We start from the raw sequence: 23,336 nt of genomic DNA, 5'->3' as shown, positions 1-23,336 counted from the left end.
AACAGTTGTCAGGGTTTCGTACATATGCTAAATGCCAGTCACGAGTGTAAGCTGCTGTGGACACTTCTACGCCTTTGTGCTACAATAATGTTAAATGATGCATAGTCAAAAGGTCATGGTAGAGGTGAGTCTAATTAAAGTGGCAAGCCCATGTGGCGGGGTGGGGGTGGAGATGTCAAAGCTTAAGTTGCTGTGTCTGTTTGCAAAAGCTGCGTGTGGTTCAGAAGACTATGAATATGAATCGGTAAAAGGTGGCTCTATTCCAGGCTGCCACTGATGACACCCACCCTGTAGATGTAGTCCAGCAGCGGGGCCTTGTGGGCTGTGTGGTCCTCCAGTGACGGCATGGTGATAGGCTCAAGCAGCAGACTCAAGGGAACAGCCATGCACCAGTCCAACAGGCAAAGCAGAAGCGATACCATCAACTACAGTGTGAGAAATGAGAGAGAAGTTCCTAATTTATTTCAGTCACACACTAACAAATAAAAGATATATTATTAACAAAGCAAAAAAAAAAAAAAAAAAAAAAAAAAAAAAAGAGTGGCAGCGGATAACAGGTGAGAGCATCAAAGACGCAGTGGAGAACGAGGTCGAAGAGAAAACAAATCACTTCAGTAGAAACATTCCTCTGCAAATGCACCATTCCAACATGATAGATCAAGAGCCTTTAGATCTCAGCCATTTCATGTCCCATCCTTTCCAACATGTACCTTTTTGTCCGCTTCCACCGTTGAGTGCTCTGCGCTCGGCAACAAAAAGGCTATTGTGGCCACAAAGATCTGTATTGGGACAAAACAAGGAGAAAGATAATTGGATGACACACTCCCATTCATCATCTGAGTCAGGGCTGATTGCTAAAACGGAGACGAAACCACAGGATGAGGACTGTGCACATGAGCGAGCGACAATTTGTGTAACGTTTGCATTTAAATGCTAAAAGTTATTTCAAAGGAATTTCTCTTATTGGATGTGAAACACATTTACATGGGTTACATCAATGTGTGTGTGTGTGTGTGTGTGTGTGTGTGTGTGTGTGTGTGTTCATATCTTAGTGGGGACCAAAAATTTGAAGTTTACTAAACTTCTGGGGACCAAAATCATGGTCCCCATACGTTTGAAGGCATTTTTACATTACCATTGGGTTATGGTTGGGTTTAGGCATTCATTTCTGATGGTTAGGGTAAGCAGCTAGAGAAAGCATTATGTCAATGGGATGTTCCCACGAGGATAGCAAACCAGACGTTTGTGTCTGTTTTACCTCAATAATTTTCTTTGGGAATGTGGGCTCCAACCTCTGGAGATGCTCCCAGTGAGAGATGAGCAGCTGAAAGACGTCACAGGCTACCTGCGCCACTGCTTTGTTCCCAAACTTTAAAAACAAAAAACAAACAAACAAGAATTGAAAAGTGAAGAGGAACTGTACCGTCAGTTAAAAAAACAACAACATAACACACTAGCTAGCCACTAAATCAGATACATCTTTTCAATTGCTAAGCAAAAGCTAAAAGCAGTTTAATCATATATATATATATATATATATATATATATATATATATATATATATATATATATATATATATATATATATATATATATATATATATATATATATATATATATATATATATATATATATATATATATATATATATATATATATATATATATATATATATATATATATATATATATATATATATATATACACACACACACACACACACACCTCTATCTCCCCATCCATCCAATCACATGTACATTGGTCCCTCGTTTATCGCGGGAGTTGCGTTCCAAAAATAACCCGCGATAGGTGAAATCGGCGAAGTAGCCAACTTTATTTTTTTAACAATTGGATGTGTTAAGGCTGTAAACCCCCCCCACTACACACTTTGTACACTTTTCCCAGACAGGCATGAACATTTTCACTTTTCTCTCTTGTTTAAACACTCAAAGTTCAAACATTCGTAGAAAAATAAGTCCAGTATTATAGAATGAAACCAAAGACACCCGCAGGTGGCATGATTCTCGTCGGCATTGTTGTGTTTGTGGGTGAGAAAACTTACAAACATACAGTGCAGCACTTCAAAGTTGCATTGCTAGCGATCAAAGATTTGACAAGCTGAACACATTCTGTACTGTACAGGAGACATGGCACGGGGTTGATTGACAATGGTCTACAGCCAATCAGGAGTCAGAACACAATGCGCTGTAAGAAAAAAAACAAAAAAGAAAAACCTGCAAAATTGCACCAAAAAAAAATCCCAGAAACCGCGAGGCCGCGAAAGGTGAACCGCGTTATAGCGAGGGACCACTGTAACTTGATGCATTTAGGACATGTGTGTGGACATGATCAAGAAAACCTGCTGAAGTTCAAACTGAGCATTAGAAAGGAGGAGAAAGGTGATTTAAGTAACTTTGAACGTGGGGTGGTTGTTGGTGTCAGACGGGCTGGTCAGAGTGTTTCAGAAACTGTTGATCTGCTGAGATTTTCCCACAAACCATCTCTAAAGTTTACAGTGAACAGAGAAAATATAGTGAGCAGTAGTTCTCAAAGAAAATGCCTCGTCTTCCTGCCAGAAGTCAGAGTACAACGGCTGAGCTGATGGGAGTAACTGTAACTAACGTAACCACTCATTCAAACCAAGATATGCAGAAGAGCTGAATGCAGCACAACATGTCGAGCCTTGAAGCAGACGGGCTACAGCAGCAGACCACGCCAGGTGTCAGCTGAGAACATGAAACTTGGACTACAATTTGAACAGACTCAGCAAAATTTTACAATAAAAGATTGTAAAAATATTGCCCGGTCTGATGAATATCCGTTTCTTCTGCCACATTTGCATAGCTGGCTAACAATTAGAGTGGGCAACATGAAAGATCCATTATGCCTTGTATCAATAGTTCATGCTGCTGTTGGTAGTGCACAGGTGTTGGGCGATACTTTATTAGCACACTTTGGACCCCTCAGTACCAACTGACTATTGTTGTTAGCCACGCACACCCCTTTGATTTGAAATTTGGGACACAATGTGTTGCACAAACAGTTTCTGAACACGACGATGAGTTCACTCAAATGGCCTCCATAGTCACCAGATCTCAGCACACTTGAGCACCTTTGGGATGTGGTGGAGCAGGAGATTCACATCTGCAGCAGCTGTGCGATGCTATCATGTTGATATGGACCAAAATCTCTGAGGAATGCTCCCTGCACCTTGAATCTGTGCCTTGCAGAATTAAAACAGTTCTCAAGGTTAAAGAGGGCCCAACCTGGTATTAGAAAGAGTTAACTAATACAATGCCAGATGTGTGTATTCACACATGTACAAGTGTATATAAAAACGTAATTTTCCAATAGAAGCGTATAGTGGGACCCTGGTACAATGTTGAATATCTGCCATGTTTTCATGTCATACTGAAGATAATCAGTAAGTTTAGGGATATAAAATTTATATACAATGGAGGAAGACATTTAAGATGTTTTGTTTTAATCAAGGTGGAGCTGTAGGAGCATTAAGGTGGAGCTGTAGGAGCTTTGTGGCACTGACCATTTTAAGAGGTGGATTTGATCAATTCACAAGAGGCTTATTCAACAAAATCTTACTTAAAGTGCCTCAAGTTTCCAGCAGAGTTAAATAACATGATGTGATCGAGATCAGAAGTAAGACAAGTTTCAGTGTCAAAGGGTGTAAAATACACTGAAGACTTGTAAGAGGACAGTACCCACAGTAAGACCTCTGAAACACTTTAAGGAAAAGGGATCAGGTAGGCAGACCTGAAGGAAAAAAAAGCCTGCTGAATAAAGAATTTAACACTTAAATAAAAAAAAAATAAAAATAAAAAAAAAGCAAAGTTAGTGGTCAGTAAACTGCTTTTCAGGAGGGGAAACAAGGCCAAATGCTTGGGCTGGGCTAAGACATACCAGCATTTCACACTTGATTACAGATGAATCCATCTCTGAAATCTACGGCAGTAACAGAAGGATACGAGAGGGAGAAAAAAAAGAGTGATGGGAATATCAACTCCTCTCGAGTTGGACATCCCTCGATTCTGCAGAGACAAGCTCCACCCGCTGATTTGCATTTCTGCAGACAAGGATTCACACTCCTGTCCAAACACATCTCAGAGCTGTGCAGGAACTACTTGAAGACCAAAGAAGACTGAGAAGTGCAGACTGTCGTAGACTTTCTTCCACCTTCAATGACCTCGACTCAGCTGAACTTGTGTTTGAAGAGCGAGAAAGTCAAGCTCTCCTGTCATCACAAGAAGCTTTTTGGAACATGGTCAAATCATTCTGGTATGACATCGGCTATCAGATTTGACAAAAACATGAGCAGTCATGCTTAAAAAACCCCCCAAAAACAACCATTTTTTAATGTTTATCTTCATTGGAACTTTTAATCTAACCAATAGTTCATTTTCAATCTAAACACTGTAGGAAAAGAAGGGAAAGAACGTGTTTTATCATGATACTCTTTAAATTTTGCAGATACATAAACCTCAGTGGAGCCTCTCCTTACACTTAAAAAAATGGGCCAGTTTTTTTTAAAGACACTAGAACTACAGAAGTACTTTGAATGTAATGTGTGATCTTAAGGCAGAACATTAATTATCTGCAGAATCCCTGATTTTAAGGCTTTTAAATGTCTCTTTCAGAGCTTCCAGAGAGTAACGCAGGAACAAAATCTCTTGCTGCATTTGTGTCACGTAATTTGTAAAACAGCACCGGGACAATGCTGATTAAAGACAGTGAAAAAAAAAAGTTTTAGGACACACTGACTGTGCCAAAATTTGGAGTAATTTTCCTTAAATTTAGTTTTGCACTTACTGTGCAGATAATCAGCATAATTTCATTTCACTTCAAACCATGGTTCATTTTCCCCAGACTCATTGAAGGAAAGAATTGAGCTGTTGACAATTTTCTTTCAAATGTGGATTTCTTCAGTGATTTGAAATTCTTTGTGGAGAAATAGAATTTCCTATTTCTTCCAGCTGAATGCCTCTCAACATGTAACAAGGGCAGACAATGTGGGGAGTGCAGAAATGGCCAAACACAAAAAGGGGCCCTGAGAGTTCAGCACCTGCTTTTAGAAAAGAGACTCTCAGTGCCACTCTTCCCCCTAGATCCCCCACCCAGCCTATACCCTCTATTTTGGGGCTGGCTGAGTCTGTGTGTCAAGTTGTACAGGGGAGTGATTACTGCTCCATTAGAGAAGGGGGCGAGGGGATGGGTGGGGGCTTTGCTCGAGCAGGAAGCTGGGAGATGTAGCTGCTTAAATTGGCCCACATCTACTGAGAGTGAGCAGCCTGGAAATTACGCCACCGCCCCAAACCCTTTTCCCATGGAAGAAAAAAAAAACTAAACCAAAAAAGCCCACAAACCCACAGCTTCTCTGCATCTCTTCACTTAGGGAGAAAAAAGGCCTGTTCCAGAATATACCCACGAGTCACATTTTATTCTCACACTTTTTGCCTGTGTTGAAAATTTTTCTGCAGTCCTTTTATGTAATCAACTGTCATTTTAGTTTGAGATAAACAATGTAAGGTTTGCACAAAAAAACAGCTTCCAACACCCATTCATTTCAGGACAGCGGGCTTATCTGTGTTCTCAGCACATGACGCAAGCATTTAAAAAAAGCGCACCTGTAGTTTCTTGTAAATGAAACTGGAAATGCACAAGTGCAGCGTCCTCGGGTAAGAGGTTCACTCACCTTTAGTGTCACTCCCAAAACATTGATGGCATCTTTAACCTGGGGGTGGATGTTCTTTTGCATTAGCTCCTCACACACCCACAGACCCAGGCTGCACACAGCAATGCACCTGAATGGCAGCAGCAGAGAACAAAATGTGCAGATTTAAGTAGAGCAGGATCTGAATGGGATCAGATGTTTTGAGAAATAAACTACTATATAATTAAAACCATGAACATTTGGACTTTTTTTTTTGCAAACAGGCTTTAGAAGCATTGCATCAAATTTTAATGACGGGTAGCCACTGCTTCACCACCATTAGCCTCTTCAAATTCCTTATGTATACAGAAATGTACAGCTGCAAAGAGAAAATAATTGTTGGAATGAATACATGTCTGTACTGATTGGTTGTACTTTGTTTGTCTACAAAACTAAACCGCTCCAGTTTATGTCTTTATTGAACACTAATCATTCACAGTGCAGCCTGGAAAAATGAAGTGAACCTCGATGCTAATGAGTTCTCCACAAGCTACTTGAGTGAGTTTTGAGATTGGAAGTGTTGGCTGTAGAGGTGCTTCTCCAAAAGAGGAGGCTGGTAAAGTGTGGTTAGTTAGTCTGCCCCTCTTAAAAATGATTGGCTGGTGTCAACAATGCCTCAATGACAATTTAGTGGAAGAAAAAAGCAGGAAAAGGCTGCGGAAGCATTTCAAAACATGTCATGATGACAATAACAACAATATGATAGAGCAGGAGGAGGAGGAGAGGCAGGTGTAATCCAAAGCTTACAGGTGGACAAGATTGTTAAAAAATATGTATTCTGTATTTATCGAGGAGTGATCAACATAGAAACAGTATTAGAAAACAGTGACGAGCAGGTTCCCAAACCTTTTCTTGGAACGTGTGTAAAACGCGATCATATCAGACAGTGCAACAAAAGAATTACTAATCATACCTCGCCCCTTCATAGTGCTCCTTCGTTGCCGTCTCCAGCAGGATGTTGACCAAGTAATTCTGAACAGAAACGACAACACCAGTTAACAGTTCTCAGTGACAATCCAAGCCATTCCTTCCTTCATCTTTATAACAATAAGACGCCATTAACTGTAACACACAGCCTTGTAGTCATGTTAAATCAGTGTGATGTTCACACTGCTGTATCTAATAACGTTTAGGATAAGTTTGTCATGATTTACACAGCAGACGACTGATTGATCCTAATTAAAACAACATCTGCTTTTATATGAAGTGTCCGTATTCCCGTCACTGCACATCATGAGCGTTTACCTTGATGTCCTCATTGCTCACACTGATGTCATCAGAGCCAGGCACACGGTGCAGTATAGGAATCTGGAGGTAGAGGTTTGGGAAACACACGAGGGAGCCCAGGATCGTCTGAGCTTCCACCCTCGGAGCCTGGAGGAAATTTTAAAAAAAGAAAACCAAACCCACGGCATCATTAATACCAGAGACAAACACATAAACAACCTGCTTCAAGCGAAAGGCGCAGAACGCATACGATGGATGAGGATTTGAGGGAGCTTGCAGATTTAATTTCATCTTTATTCATGATTCTGCTGACGGAAAAACATCGCACATGTTAGGCGCTGGACAACAAAATGATTGATTAAATGCATGATGGGTGCAGCTCTGTAGCAGGTTGTGCTGCCGCACCTGATGAGCTGCTGTTAAACTGAGGAGCGAGAACAAATCTATGCTGGGAGGTACGTGTAATGGCAAAAACAGGAAGAAGCAACACATACACACCTGATAAATGACAGTTAACATCAACTGAACCATATTCGGGTTTAAAGCTGTGCAAGTAACAGATAGCGGCCATAATATTGATCTGCTCCAGATCAGCTCTCTCTCTATCTAAAGTCCATATGCTCACTTGTACAGATGGTCTACAACATTAACTGAACATGACCAACAGTCATATTAACACTTTTCATTTAATACTTGTGTGGATTTAATGAAAAAAAGGATATTTACGTATTTCATTTAGTCCTCAAACATGAAGTCATCTATCATGATGAATAATCATAGTAAGACAAAATATCTATAATTCTAATTTCAGCCACAGTTGCTCAGTCCTACATGTAAGTGCAGTTTGTATTTTGTTTTTTTAACATTTCTGCTATTTGGTGCCTCAAATAAATTTTTTATTGCTAAAAGCATAAAAATGTCACAAAACAATATCAGCTTTTCAATGTCAAACAGCTGCAAAATATGAGAAGGATGATTTATGATGTTTTGTGAAGAATTTTATCATCTTTGTTGCAGATTTACAGTGCTACTGATTTGTGGGAAAAAAGAAAAAAAATCTGAAACCTTTTTCTAGTTCTTGACTCATAAATTCCTGTATGACTGAAATATCAAATAAAAGTTGAAAGTGTGTTTGTACCTCTGAGGAGCCAGAGGTGAGGACGCAGGCAGCAGCAGCGATGAAATCTCCAATCAGCATTGTGAAGCCCGGCAGGCCGAGGAAGAAGAATCGAGGAGAGCAGGAGCGGATGATGGTGTTCAAAACATCCTGATGATAAGCATGGACACAGATAAACTGTCATCATGTCTGCAGCAATCTCCGTTATTATATCTCTGCAGACTTTATTTAGGAACAGCCTGAATAACAGAACAAAAACAGATTTTTTTCCTTCTTTTAATTCTCCAAAATTTTTTACGATTACAGCCCGGGATTTTTGCATTTGGGGGGAGCCTCGTGTGTTGTTAGTGTGGGTGGAGTGAAGCAGTATCAGAAATATTTTGTAAATGGGCCACAGTGTGAGAGACGTGGCACCGAGAAAGCTTTTCACTTCAACAGGTAGGCTAAGCATTTTAAGCGTGCTGAGGAGAGTAAAGCACTCAACAGTGCATGTCACTAAAGGACAAAAAAAGGGGGAAAAAACAGAGTGGGAAAGACAGACAGAAGAGAGAGACAGCAGATGGATTGTTCACAGTGGATAAGAGGGAGAACAAAAGACCTCAACTTTCAAGAGTCACATGTATGTACACACACAAGCAAACCTGTAATTAAAGCCAGAGACAAGGTATTGTTTGGTTGAGGTGCAGGCGGCTCAGTGGCAGATGGGTGCTCTTTCAACACAGGCATATGCTGTATTGCAGAGGGTTCTGCACAAGCTGCTCAAGTATGTACAGTATAATACTGCACTAGTGAAGGGCGTAAAAGGATGCTTGAGAATTTCCAGACTATATTTAGCTGGTAATCTTACAGCAAAGACGCTCATTTCTTCACCATTGACGGACACAGGAAATACTCTTGGGAAAAAAATATATATAATTAGTTTAAGAATAAAAGAATGCAGCATCTAAATAAGACGGAAAGATTGCTGTCTCTCTTATCCGAGTCATGCATGCGCATATTTGCGTATGAAGGCAAGGTCCAGGCTCCAAACACCTGCCTTCTTGGCCATAAACTTGTGTAAATCGGACAGTTCAAACATCAGCCCGTTTCTAGCTGAACCGAAGGGCACCTTAACAAACAATTTCTCTCTCTCTCTCTCTCAATCACACACACACACACACACACACACACACAGTACCACTATCTATGCGCGACATTAATCACCCAGAGCTTTGGTAAACAGGGAATCCAGGTGAACAACAGAATAGAATAAACACAGAGAAGACTAGTAGGAAGTCAAACCAACACCAGCAACACATGTGGAAAATTGGTGGGAAAAGCTTCGGGATTGAGGGCCCATTTTACCCTCGTTTTGTTGGTAATTGACCTCTGAAGCATAATGTGTAGTGCAGTCAGAGGTAATTAGCAGGCAACAAACTGTTTCTTGATTGCCTGAAATGAGCATTTTAGAGGAAGCCACAAATGTAGAATGCAAAGTGCTTTCAATTGTACGTGCAAGTAGAGGGAACCTGATTTGAAGTGTGTATAGAAATCAGAACAGAGAAATGTGGAAAGGGAATAACCGCATGCGGCGCTGTGTTGGCAGTAGGAATAGCCCCTGCATCAACAAAAGGTGCATTAACGTAACTCTGAATAGAGCCACCTCAGGCCTTTTTATGTGGCCTCATTTTCACGAAAGCAAACGCTTTCCACCTGCTGGCCCCTGGGGTGACGGGGTTCATTCTGGCATTACATCACTCTGCACAGAATCCCAAAATTTACCAATTTAAATGTACAGTTTCGCATGGGGACATATTTCCTATTGTAATTCATTCACAAGTTGTAAGAAAGGGATAATAACCTACCTGCAGGCTGTTGTAGCCACGAGCAGTTTAATCAACAGCCGTGTCGGTGGCCTACGGGTCAACCTTCACATTTTAATCTGACACTATATAAATTATGCAGCAGCCTCCTTTTAGGGAATGACAAGATGAACCGAGTTAAAAGGAGAAGCCAGCTCTGCACAGGTGCTGAAATCTGTGTGTTTGTGCAAATGTGTTAGTGCTTTCGAGCCCTTTCTTTAACCTAAAGAATAAAAGGTGAATAGATGCATTAAAGCTTTGTGTGCACTTATTATGTTTAGCAAAATATGCTGTTGACTATTGCACTCCAGATTGCAGACCTATTAGACAGATTACTGCCATTGTGCGGTGGTCATGCTTTTGTGAGACCAGTGACCAGAGACTGACAGACTATCAGGACAATAGCCCTGACCTTGGCACTCTGTCAGTTGGAAGGAGAATCCCTCCAAGGGAAATGTCATTTTCCTCCAAGCTTAGTTGATTTTATTGGTGAGGATTTACACTGGGATTCCCCCTGCTGTCTATAAAGCATGGCTGTTTAAGGCAGACTGTGTTACTCCATTGACAGGCAGACTATACATTCAGCATTCATTTCTAAAGATATGAGAGATGCTGTTGAACAAAAAGACCAAACATCTTCAGATGTCTAATATTAAACGCACAAAGAAAAAAACATTAAAAAAAATAAGTCCTATAATTGGAGCCTCCAGAAAAAGCTTATAAATAAAGAAGCTTAATGTTTTAGGTGCATTGGGGGGGGTGGGGTGAAGGCAGAGAGGAAGGAGGAGGAGAGTAAGAGCCACTTTCTTATGTTAAGCAGGCGTGCGGCTGTCCTCTATTGTGTGGCGTGAGGACTCTTTTCTCTGGCCAATTTGAGCATGCTTCAGTGGCCAGCCTGGCTCTGGCCCCCCAACGCATTATACAGAGCCACAACAAAAGCTTGAGAATGCTGCCTGCTCTCTCAGAGTGCCCCCCTCATTGCTCTACTCTGCACTACGTTCCCCAGGCTCCCCTCCCACTCCTTCACACACACTCGCATACACAGAGGCAAGCGGGCCAGTCTACTCCGGGCCCCCGGCCGACGTGTCAGTCTAACGGAGCGCGACAGACGTCAGTCCTTAATTAATCACGTATACGCGGCAGGGGCTCAAAACATTATTTAACGACATGGAAAACATTCTAATAAGCTTGTCACACAGCCAAAGCGCAACAGAAACCCGGCGAGGAGGGCATATATAAATCTACAGTCCTTTATATACACACACACACACACACACACACACAGTAGCATGCAAAACATCTCTTACACACATTTCCATCTTCATGTTTTTATTTAGAGGAACTCCATTCATAACCACTCAGCTTTGTGCAGAAGCAATGGAGCAATGCCAGACCTGAATACTAGGAAGGGTGTGGCTGAAGGAGGTGGAAGATGCCAAAACACAGTAATGTTCCTCCTCACCTTCTTTTTTTAAATAAAACAAGGGTCACAATCATAAACCTATATAAACTGTGTCCTCACTCCTGCCAAGAAACCCTTGAACCTAACTCATCACTCCAAACACATGACTAGTACTGACACGAGTACAAAGATTGCAGCAAATACAACCAGTTGAATACGACAAAAATCACACATTAAAAAAAGTAAATGGCAAACTGACAAAAACAAACAGCCTTAATTGCTTTTCAGTTTTTAATCAGGGCTGATGCACATTGATTTGACCAATGCGCCATCTACTGGAGGAAAAAGGAACAACAGGCAGCTTTTGTGCAGGAGCCTTACCGGGTCATCGCTCATGAAGCCCTTGTGCATGATGTGGTAAAGGTGCACCAGGAAATCACTGTTGGGGAGCACATCCTGGTGCCTGGTCATCATCTCACAGATCAGCTTGAAGGCCTGCAGTTTGCCAGCCTTGTACTCTGCAGGCAGCATGGTGCCCTAAAGAGGGGAGGAGTGCCATTATCAGGAGCTGGAGACACTTCTATTCTATTAAGCTGCAGCAGAGGCTTGAGAAGCTGATGTCCCCCACCCATTTAAAAAAAAAAAAAAAAAAAAAGAAATCCAACACCAACCACTAAATTTTCCCTCATACAGACATAACACATATTGAGGCAACATTCTTCCTTTTATTGGTTTGCATAAACAGTTTGATTAGATAATACTAATATGTTTGTTGCCGCCAAGGCTAACCATTCAGCTGCATTGATTACTTTTTGCTGCTCCTGGAAATGTAATGATATTGCCTTCTGAGCATTATAAGATCCTCCCAGATTCCCCCCCCCAAATAGCACCAATTGAGAAATTCACTCTAAATGTTTTAATATTTACTTTTAATGACATGACAGTGGATCCGGCAATCAGATCTATAAATCATTTTTAGGTTTTAGTATTTCATCCATAGCTTGTGTGCACACTAACATATAAAAAGCGTTTTGAACATCTGCTGTGTCTTTGCATTGTTCATACCCTGAAAAGCCAGGACGCAAGCATTCGAAGAGGTGGGATGAAGGCAGGTTGAGGCGGAGAAGACTGGTTGTCCACACTAATCCCAAGATTGTCCCGAATCTGTAAGCAAACATTTCACTTCATTGAATAACACATCATATCTAATGCTTGGTTCAAACTCTCTGCTTTAGGAAGTACAGAATACAATGTCTGATTTAAAATGTCATATTTTTTTATAGAAATTTTATCTGTCTTTGACATAAAGAGGATTTAAAAGCATCACTTTGATGTAGGCTTTTTTTTTTATGCTCGTGTACAAATAACATATGGAATTACTGGTTTATCATCAGCTGATTATGTCTTTATTGTACCTTGGCCAGCTTGTGCCACAGCTCATAGAGATAGGAGAAGACCTTGGCATGGATTTTGGGGCAGCGGATATTGTTGACATCTCCCAAGATACCCAAAATTCTCCTCCACAGGACGAAGGCTGAATCAGCATGCCAGCCAGTCAGAGTCCCACCAGCAATGATGCTGACATCATCAGCCAGAAACTCACTGCTATCTGCATGGTCACATAGAAAGAGTAATGGGTGATGTGGGTTACAGAAATTATTATTTGGCAACACTTTGCCAGTACCAAGAAAGACTTCATTTTATTTAGCTGAATGGATTCAGTCAACAAATGCAGATCAACTTTATACAGTTATAATAAAATGAATTGATTTGACTCTCAATGCTAATGCGTCGTTAGAGCAGCTGTTGACCAAATCCTTAAGTTATCTGGTGCATATTCCCCAAACGCATTATGCAAGTGAATAAAACACTCAAATACTTTTGGGAAACAGGCAGAAACCACATGCATCATCCAAGTGAATTGTGGCAGGACAGTGCCACCTAGTGGGCAGCAGGAGAGCAATGAGAACCTGAGGGAGTAAAGGCTTGGAAAGACAGATGATAGTGTAGCTGATGTGAGGTGATTCAAATGACTTCTGAAAGTTTTTTCTGTTTCACTGTTTTTAAATTTAGTTGCAGGGAAAAAAAGATAAAAGATTGCTCATTTGTTTACAAGAAGAAACAAAAGAACAATTATTTTGTATTATGTGTGCAGAATAATGACAAAGCAACTACTTTAAGTAAGAGTAGCATCAAACCAAACAAAGAAAAAGAAAATAGAAAAATCTACAGGGGGAATTTAAGACAAAGAAGTGAAATGCAGATGAAGACTGTGGTCTACATGATGAGTAGCAGCTAGGGAGCAGTACCCAAGTGGTGTGGCATGTGTAAGACAGACTGATGCATGGTGTCGTCCAGGGGGCAATCCCGTGGGCACTCTGTGTGCACCAGCAGGGCTGGTGAAGCGGGGGGATTCTGGGGGTAGTGGTAGTGGTTTTGGTGGTTGTGGTGGTAGGACGGGGATGCGGAGTGGGTAGGGAGAGCACACTCAGGACCTAAAAACAACAAGTGGACATGGATCAAACTGGGTTTGAGGAACAGAGCAGAGGGGCAGTGATCACAATGTGGGAAACACAGAAGTTCACGTACAAGGGTGGGAAGGGCAGACAGGGGGACGACAATATCTGCATACACGAGGGGGGAGGGAGTAAATAAATAAAAAGCCTCAAAGCTGAAGGGATGTTGTGGTAACCCCCCCTCACAGAAATTGACAGGTGACAAATTAAAGGAAAAACAAACCAGCTAATTCAAGCCCCTCCTCCATTTTTCCTGGTTAATGAAATATCTCTATCCTGATGGGAGTAGTCTCCTCCAACATGACAATGCTCTCACTGAATGAAAATTATGTGAACCACATGCTATCCACAGTCACCACTTCACTTCCTATCTGATTACACATGAGACAGTACCTATGAGTTTTTGCACAGCATCAGAAAACCAAATGAGGGAATATTTCCTGGAAAAAATGTGTTCTATCCCTCCAAGGGGCAAAAAGTAAAATGATGCTGTGGTGGTTCTTCTCCATACTACAACAGCGCATCTTTTTTTCCACCCTTAAATTTGTCAAACATCTGTAGATACCTTAAACAAACCAGAGACCACAGGTTACTTTTCCTTTCATAACATTTCCACTTTTCAAACACCACAAACTCTGAGCAGATTTAAAATCTTAAATTGCTTGGGAGAAGTCATCTAGACAATATTAGGTTTTTCACCCTTCCTAAGATTGATCAATCTATCAATCAAGAGCAACGTTACAAAACCCAGTTTAAACTGCACAACTGCTGAAGTGTCCCAAATAATTTAATCACTGATGAATGGTCACAAAGGGCTTCCTTTATAATAATGAGGATATTAGCTCTGTTGCTAACTATTATATGTATCAAACCAGCTGCAGGCTGCAGACAGACATAAATCAAGTACTCTGACTGGATTTGTTAGCTCAAACAAACTGTAACAAGCACAGCTAAACAGAGACATTTAATAGAGACACTTGCATCAAGATTTAGGGGCATGCTGTGAGTTTCTACCTGCTAAAGCTTCATTATGGCTGAGCAACAGACTCCCCTGGCTCTGAGGATCAACTGTTACGTCCATGTGTGCCGACTGCGTGGACTGATTATCGGCTTCCTCATCAAACGCCTGCCAGGTAACTTCAGCTTCATTGAGGTAGCCATTGGACGTCTCGCTACTAACACTCTCACCTAGGTAAGGTGAAAAGATTAAATTCATGAAAGAAAAAAAAGCAAAAGAAGCTTCAAATGGAGCCTACTAGCTCTGTAAGGAAAACTGTAATATCCAATGCAACAATTACATATTTATATGCTATAGTCTCAGAGTATGCTGATGAAAATTCACATTTTTAAAAAGCAATTTATGTTTAACATTAAAACTAAACCGTGATTATAACTTCTAACTTTTCTCTCTGAGCTTGGGCCTCGTGTAGTTTGCGTGTCCCTCAGTATTGCACTCTGTCTCAGCTGAGCTGCTGGTCCGTCGGATGAGGATCTACAACAAAGACAAACATTTAAACAGATGAACCAAGCGTTGATCAATCTTATTTTAAGCTAACACGATGGTTGAGGATGAATGTTCTCACCACAGGTGGTTCACTGCTCTCAGTCCTGCCCTCAGACATCCTGCTATCAGAACCACAGGAAGTAGGCGAGTACTCTCTCTGCTGGACTGAAAGGCAACAAACAGTTCTGATTTGGTCTCTACCAAAAACTGGAACATGTTCAGTTAATCTCTGTAGCCCTGATCTTAATTATAAAAAAATAAATAAATGAATATGTTTAAAGCAGGTCGTCTGACCAATCAGAGCAATCAGAGCACACAGGCTCAGGAAGGTGACCAAGAACCCGATTATCACTCTGATCGAGCGCCAGAGCGTCCAGTTACACTGGAGAGAGGAGAACCTTCTAAAAGAACCATTTCTGCAGCACTTCAGGCCTGAATGGTAGAGTAGCCAGATGGAAGATGCTTCTCAGGTAAAAAGCACATGACAGCCCACCTGGAGTTTGCCAAAAGGTCTCTCATCTGATTAGAGCACTTTGCTCTCACACAGGCCTACTTGTTGTTCCTACAGTATTTAAAAGTAGAATGGGAAGCAGAGCCTTCAGTTTTCAGGCCCCTCTTCTGTGGAACCAGCTTCCAGTTTGGATTCAGGAGACCGAGAATTCTGTACTTAAGATTAGGCTTCAAACTTTCCTTTTTGACAAAGCACATAATTAGGGCTGGATCAGGGGACCCTGAATCCTCCCTTAGTTATGCTGCAATAGGTGTAGGCTGCTGGGGGATTCCCACGATGCAGTGAGCATTTCTTCCTCAGTCACTTTTTTCACTCACTATGTGTTTGTACACCTCTCTGCACTTATTTGTTAGTACTAATCTCTGGCTCTCTTCCACAGCATGTCCTCTGTCCTCCCCACTGTCGCCAACACGCTTGCTCATAGAGGACATGTGATTTTTTTCCCCCCTCGTTATTATTGTAGGGTCTTTACCTTAAAATATAAAGCACCTTACAGTAACCATTGTTGCTGGGACACCGTCCCTACAGTAAAGCATGGTGGTAGCATCAAGTTGTTGGGATGCATCAAGTTGTTGGGATGCATTTCAGCATAAATGCAGCAATCTACAGAGACATGCTTGATGATAACTTGCTCCTGAGTGCTCTGAACCTCAGACTGGGCTGAAGGTTCATCTTCCAACAGGACAAGAAACATAAGCACACAGCCATGATAACAAAGGAGTGGCTTTGAGACTCTCTGAATGCCCCGAGTGCCTCAGCCAGAGTCCAGACTTGAAACTGACTGAACAACTATGGAGAGACCTGAAAATGGCTGTGCACCAAAGCTCCTGATTCAGACCAAGCTTGACAGTTTCTGCAAAGGATGTGAGAAACTGCCCCCCCAACAAAAAAATAGGTGCGCCAACCTTGAAGCATCATACTCAAAAAGACTTGAGGCTGCAATTGCTGCCAAGTTATTAAGCAAGAGCTGTGAATACTTTAATTTTTTTAATAAATTTGCCAGAATTTCAAGCAACTTTTTCACTTCACTATTGTGTGCAGAATTTTATTGTGATAAATGAATTGAATCTATTTGGAATAGGGCGTTAACGCGGCAGCTTTATTCCAGCCGGAGAATGCTGTGAATACTCTGGATGTACTGCATCTCTGAAATAATTAGCAGACACCTGTTTCTGTGCAATGCAGCTTCTAAACCAAGCTGACTAGCACTGGCTCATAAATCCACCGTCTCATCACTTAAACAATAATAACACCAAAGATCTCTGACATACAGTTTAAGGTCTGTTTAACTATTCATGCTTAAAAATCAAACATATCAGGCTTAGCTGCTAAAATGAAAAATTCCAGTTGACTGTAATGTAAATAATAAAAAGTGTTCACACTATACAAGTCCACTCTCACATCATCTTGTTGAAAAGAAGAATAATGAATTTTACCTTTCTTTAATTTGCTTACAGAGCTGTTTTTTCTAAATGGTTGTTTTTGTACATGTATGTGCAAATATATGATGTTCAAACTCATTTGCAAACTCGAGCTGCATGATTATATCAGCCGTTTCTGCTCCAAGCTTATAAAGTGTAAAGAAGTCAGTAACTTCCTGTTTATGAAAATCAGACTAAACAGAAAAATTCAATTTGGTGTTTGGCCTGTTTTTCATATCCTTTTTATCACGAGGTTAAATTTTTAACTGTGAAAAACAAGCTGTTATTTGCTTTTTTTGTATTGCTTTGAAAAACCGAATAAGATTAATACCGTAATATTGCACTGGATAGTGGTGTAATAAAGACAACTGAAGTGACAGATTACTTCTCTTTTATAAAGAAACTGCAGGGTTAATTTGTATCACAGCTGAACACACAAACTGAATAAAAGAGGAGTAATTCCACTGAAAATAGTTGAATAGGCCTATAAAAGGAAATTGTCCAGTGAGCAATAGTTCTCAGTAAGTGCCAAACTGCTTTAAGTGGATAGGAAGGCAACAATAACTCAAATAACCTCTAATTACAACCAGGGTGTGCAGAAGAGCATCTCTGAATGCCAATAACTGAAACTTTGAAGGAGATGAGCTACAGCGGCAGGAAACTGAGGCTACACCTTGAACAGTCTCAGCAAAATTGGACAGCAGATGATTGGAAAAACATCTGGTACTTGTAGGGTGTACCTAATACAGTATTCAGTGAGTGTATACAGAAGATTAAAAAGTGCTTTGCGCTTGTATATACCTGGTAAGGTCTCAGACAGCTGTTGGGTGATGTCTGAGGTGCTGCTGCTACGCGGCAGAGGACTGTCTCTGCCTCCCAGCTCCTCCTCTCCCCCACACTCTGACAGCTGACACTCCTCCACATCTGACAGTCGGGAAGACAAAGACATGGTCAGGCAGAGGTGCAATACGGATCAAATATCATGGAAACACACTGGAATATGACTTGCAGACACTGTACAGACAAAGATTTCACACATATGAAACATGGTGAGGAAAAACAGGGCATGCAAACATGCAACGGTGATACATACACTTGTTAAGGACAGCACAAGGCACCGGGGCAATCTTGAGAAATGCATTAGTCAGATCATCCAACAACATGGATTAAATAAAAAGTTCAGGGTGCTATACGAGAGACTGTGACTGAATATGAATGGGAAAGGCTGGGCGAAGGTCACGCAACATGCAAACACATGCAGCTCTCACAATACTTTACCTGAGAGTCTGTGAGAGCAAGCAGAGTTACCAGAAGAGATACCAGGCAAGAAAGAGCTCACAGTGTGGAGCAGCATAGGAACACTTTTAGTAGTGGGCAAAGCCTCGTATAGATGAACACAGTTGCTGATGGACTGGCTTCGCTTAGCTTCCATCAGGGAAGGAGAAAGAAGAGGAAAAAGAAGAGAGACAGTGGGAAGAGAAAAAAGGTAAAGGAAAGAAGCAAATATTCAATGATAGTAAAGTACAAAATGCTGCAAAGAAGCTTCTGCTAATAAATTCAATTCTGATCGTGAAAATGGAGCAATTGAAGACCAGCAGCACCAGAGTTTGATCCAAATATAGTCGCATGTGAGTCACAGGTTAAAATAAAACGGCTTTAAGAGAGAAAATATTTTAAAACCAGTCAAAAAAATAAATAAATAAAAATGAAGGGACACTGTCACAAAAGTGAGATTTAAAGATTTTATACAGAAAAAATATAGAAAATCATAACACAAATCAGCACAGCAATACCACAAAATCTACCAAATATAAATCACGAGGGAAAGAAATCAAAACGCCTGGAAGACAATAAAATAAAAAACTGGTAATACACATTTCTCAGATAATGAAGAAACACTGATTCTGCACTATGTCAATTTTAGATTTTATTTTACTGTGAAAATCTCTGGTTTTAAATGTGCAACAGAAGTAAAGAAACTATATAGAAAATGAGCACGAATGCTAAAGTTTTCCTCCAAAAAGCAAAAACAAAGATCAGCGATGTCTTGGTTCTGAATTTAGTGAACTGATTATTATTATGATTATTTAACAGCCGCGTGACCCTTTTAAGATGATCATGAGGAGGCTTTTTAATTTATTCCTAAATAATAATGACATACAGCTGACATTCATTTTAAATTAAAAGATACATTTTCTGACATGTAGTAACATATTTGCAAATGGCAATACGTGACTTCCAGTGTGGAGTATCTGTAGTATTTTCAAACTGATTTTTTGCTCCTTATCAGCTGAAACGCATATCAGTCTATAGACTAGTACTCTCCCCTAAATCCATGCAGATTCAAATGATGATGATAAAAATTTGTGTAGTTAAAATTTTCATTGAGACACACACACACACACACACACACTCTCTCTCTCTCTTTCAAGGGCAACCTAAGAAAGAGAGCAACAGAACTTATCCATCACACATATACAAGGCAGGATGGCTGCTGTGTATCCAGGTGTTACAGGGTGAGAGTCTGAGTACACCCTGGGCAGGTCGCCAGTATATTGCAGGGCTACACACACTATGCAGTAAAAAATGAAAAATTAATAAAAATAATTACCCGTGTACACGCCAAGCAGAAAACATTTGATCTCACTCTCTGCATTATTCTATAAGACCTGATAACCATCTCATCTCTGGCAGACTGAGAGCCGGTTCAACTGGGTCCTTGAAGCTGTAGAAGCTTAATGAGTACTGTAATGAATTTTTGAGCCCCTTCCTTCGTTATCAAGACATGATCTCAGAACAATATTAGTTTGCATTTGCATGGTTAAGTGCAACCAAGTTTTGACAGTTGTCAATGCTGAGGCATTGCCATTGTGCCTGAATAGCACTTCAGGTTTAATCTCAAAGGGAGCAGAGAAAGAGGACAGTTCTATTCTCTGCTTTCAGCACACTTTAATTATGCCTTTCAGTGAGAGAGATACATCGTCTCCTCCAGCCCGCCACTGCATCCCATTTATGCATATTAATGAGCATTAATTACACTCTTAATGAAACTATCAAAAACTGCCATGCAATTGATGTGTGGGCCTTCTCTTGAGGAGTAGGGAGGAGGGCTGCTCGGCCTTTGAAGATCAATGTGGGAGAAATCCAATTAGGCCAAAGAAAGGGAAGGGAATTTCAAGCAGTAGTGTTTCATGTCCATCTTTGCTTGTACGCAGATACAAATAAACAGACCAGCATAATAGGTGGATAAACATGTGCATGGGACGCATAATAGATCGAGAACACGCGCGCATGCACACGCACGCACACACACACACACGCACACACACACACCACAACCTTAAAAGTGACCTTACTTGAACCTTTAAATGTGTGCGATTTATATTACAGGCTCTTGCTTTTCGCCTCCATAGGGAAGACACGTCTCCATAATGAGACTGTGTAGACAAACAAATTTAGGCCCCCACAACACGAGTAATACCTACACCACACACACACGCCCCTTCTAAGATGTCATCCAGGCACAATTACGTCTGCTCCTCGCTCAATGAGCTCGTCATTTCAGAACATTGGCGGTAATTGGTGAGGCGGAAGGCCAGGGAACAAAAAGGGATCATCTCTGTGTTTTATCCCCCACATTAAGATTCTGTCTAGACAAAATTAAGAGGAGCAAGCCAGACACTGTAGCTTCTTACTACTCCATTGCTCAACTTATAATTAGCCTGCCACTTTCTCATCAGATAAGGGGTGTTTGCAGAGTCCAAAGCTGGCCTCTGACATGCTGTCAGGGGGACTGTGCTGTATGCCTACAATCCAGTTGACATGGAAACATGTTGACACTGGGTAGTGACATGTGAGGGAAACAATAGGTGCCATCTGCTGGCCTCTTTGTCTTTGGTGTCAGGGCTTTCAGAGACACCTGGGCCAGTGTACACACGGACCTGTCTGAAGACTTTCACACACAATAATACTGTCTGATAAACCCTGCGGTCTAAAGTTGTGCTTCAAAGGGTTATCAGTATGGTGTTAGAGACTCACACAAAAGCTGAAGATAATACTCTGTGCGTATGGAACAATGCTTTAAAAAAAAAACAATAACAACACATTTAAAACAGCTTTGTTTCCTGCTTCTAACGCATCAGCCAAAATGCATCTTAAAAAATGCAATCATAACAAGATAATCTGAGTCATTCTCTTCACCTGTCAGTGCCTTTAATGCTAATGTTTTATATAAAGCCAAGTATTCAATTCATTTTACGTCTGCTTTAAATGTATATGGCTCATACGAGCCACAGCTTACTTACCAGAGGCCTTCTGTCGGACATTGTTCCGGGCCTTCTCCACACCCGGTGCTCCTGAAGTAGTGGCTGAGCGAGTCCTCATGGGCTCCTGTACTGGTGGCCCGCCCTGTTCCCCATGATTCCTCCAGCTCAGGGAGAATGAGCGTGCAACTGCTGCTGCCTTCTGAGAGTCCTGGATCACTCCTGACATACGAGGAACAAAACTTAGTGAGTGCTGAAGTGTTCAAGGGCATTTTGTAATGAACAAAACTAAACATTTAGTTTATTTTAGAGCTGAAAAAACAAGAATGAAAATTAATGGGCCAACCCTTTTTATTTGACTTTAAACAACACAGAGTAGCTGGCAGAATTATCGTTTTAACCTTACATAGGTCACTTTTAAGCATGGCACCTTTAAAACAGGTCAAACAAGTGTACTGAATCGTACTGGTCAGAGTTAGTCAAGCACACAAAGAAAAACAAAAGACAAAAAATAAACCGTGTCATCCTTCCAATCAAATTAAAGCCACTCTAATCTCCTCATCTTTTCCCATTTTGTCCTCTCACCACGTCCTCTCTGCTTCTTCTCCTTCTGTTCACTGAGTTTGTCCAGAGGCAGGTTGGCCATGTCCAGGCCATAAACGGAGCGTGCCAGCACAGCCGTAAGCGAGTCCATGATGCTGGCCCATTCTGTCACCAGCTCCTCCCAGCAGGTAAGAGAGGACAGCACTGCCAGCAGCTCATCCCAAAGCTCCCGGGAGATAAATACGCACAGGTTGGCTCGTACCCACGCCACAATGATGGTCTGGATGCAGGAGGAGAAAAGACATGATGAATTAGCACCAAGTTACACATACAGTGAGACACAAACACGCTGAATATAGAGCAGGCTTGATAGCACGTGTACAAATAAAGACAAATCGCACTGTATTCAGAGCCAAAGAACAGAGGTGATGACAGATCCATCTCTATGACTGCCTGTTTATCAGAGTGTGTAACAAACTAAATGCAACCATACCCTAAAAAGCAAAGATGCTAAACTTTCAGCAAAGCTGTCTTTTCTTTGGTTGTCCTGTGGCCTCTTCATCACAGCCTCTGTGATTCTCAGTAGTACCTGCAACATCTGCTCCCTGCAGAACATGGACAGTAAATAAATTACAATAATGTCAATTGAATTCGATTAAAAAAAAAAAAAAAAAAAAAAGGGATAAAAATCACAATTTTTTTTTTTTTTTTTAAATAAATAAATTTGCACATCTAAACATACTACTAACCACGTCTGTGTATTCATGGAGTGCTCCATGATCATATGCCGATAGATGCTAAGAACACCCTTGCACACCTCAACCTGATTTTCCAGGAGTTTTGGTACATCCTGGCATGGCTCCAACAGAAACACGTTGGATGAACTGGTCAGAAACACCTGCACGAACGTAAATGTGTGCAAACATAAAGTAATTAAGACAACAACAATACTGGAAAAACACTAATTCCAACCATCAGAGGTTATGAACACAGATATACCTGTAGTGTTGGCTGGATGCCGGCTTTGATGTTCCTGTTCTCCTCCTCGGTGATGAAGCCCTGATTGATGGCACTGCTGAACGAGTAGGTCCTACCCCAGCTGGACGACCGCTTGTGACTGTGACTCTCCATCATCTGGTAGAAGACAAGGCCGGCCAGTCAAATTCACAGTAGACGTAAACTAATTTATTAAGACCGGTTTTTCTATGTATTTGTATACACAAACTGCATGACTAAGGCCAGTTAATCAACATAAGCTGGTTTTAT

At 41.1% G+C, this 23,336-nt stretch overlaps 1 protein-coding gene across 6 annotated transcripts in view; it reads right to left on the bottom strand.

Moving 5' to 3' along the window:
• Window positions 1-23,336, bottom strand: part of ralgapa2 (Ral GTPase activating protein catalytic subunit alpha 2) — a 102,276-nt gene that overhangs the window by 43,561 nt on the left and 35,379 nt on the right. For 4 of the 6 annotated variants that reach the window (XM_026152493.2, XM_026152492.2, XM_026152497.2 and 1 more), the window contains exons 12-32: window positions 23,070-23,204; window positions 22,820-22,968; window positions 22,564-22,675; window positions 22,113-22,350; window positions 21,570-21,749; window positions 18,544-18,690; window positions 18,067-18,189; window positions 15,413-15,498; window positions 15,231-15,321; window positions 14,844-15,017; window positions 13,623-13,808; window positions 12,729-12,922; window positions 12,379-12,477; window positions 11,695-11,850; window positions 8,092-8,220; window positions 6,972-7,100; window positions 6,640-6,698; window positions 5,709-5,817; window positions 1,259-1,369; window positions 711-779; window positions 288-425 (exon numbers count right to left, since the gene is read on the bottom strand). In XM_026152493.2, coding sequence (XP_026008278.2) covers window positions 288-425; window positions 711-779; window positions 1,259-1,369; window positions 5,709-5,817; window positions 6,640-6,698; window positions 6,972-7,100; window positions 8,092-8,220; window positions 11,695-11,850; window positions 12,379-12,477; window positions 12,729-12,922; window positions 13,623-13,808; window positions 14,844-15,017; window positions 15,231-15,321; window positions 15,413-15,498; window positions 18,067-18,189; window positions 18,544-18,690; window positions 21,570-21,749; window positions 22,113-22,350; window positions 22,564-22,675; window positions 22,820-22,968; window positions 23,070-23,204 — 2,814 coding nt within the window. The remainder of the gene's footprint in view (window positions 1-287; window positions 426-710; window positions 780-1,258; window positions 1,370-5,708; window positions 5,818-6,639; window positions 6,699-6,971; window positions 7,101-8,091; window positions 8,221-11,694; window positions 11,851-12,378; window positions 12,478-12,728; window positions 12,923-13,622; window positions 13,809-14,843; window positions 15,018-15,230; window positions 15,322-15,412; window positions 15,499-18,066; window positions 18,190-18,543; window positions 18,691-21,569; window positions 21,750-22,112; window positions 22,351-22,563; window positions 22,676-22,819; window positions 22,969-23,069; window positions 23,205-23,336) is intronic. The other 2 variants (XM_026152496.2, XM_026152494.2) reach the window with 2 other exon arrangements.

The sequence above is a fragment of the Astatotilapia calliptera genome, chromosome 19, assembly GCF_964374335.1.
Source record: "Astatotilapia calliptera chromosome 19, fAstCal68.1, whole genome shotgun sequence".
Taxonomy (NCBI): domain Eukaryota; kingdom Metazoa; phylum Chordata; class Actinopteri; order Cichliformes; family Cichlidae; genus Astatotilapia; species Astatotilapia calliptera.
The sequence above is the reverse complement of the archived record's forward strand: the minus strand, read 5'-3'. Positions and strand labels throughout refer to the sequence as shown.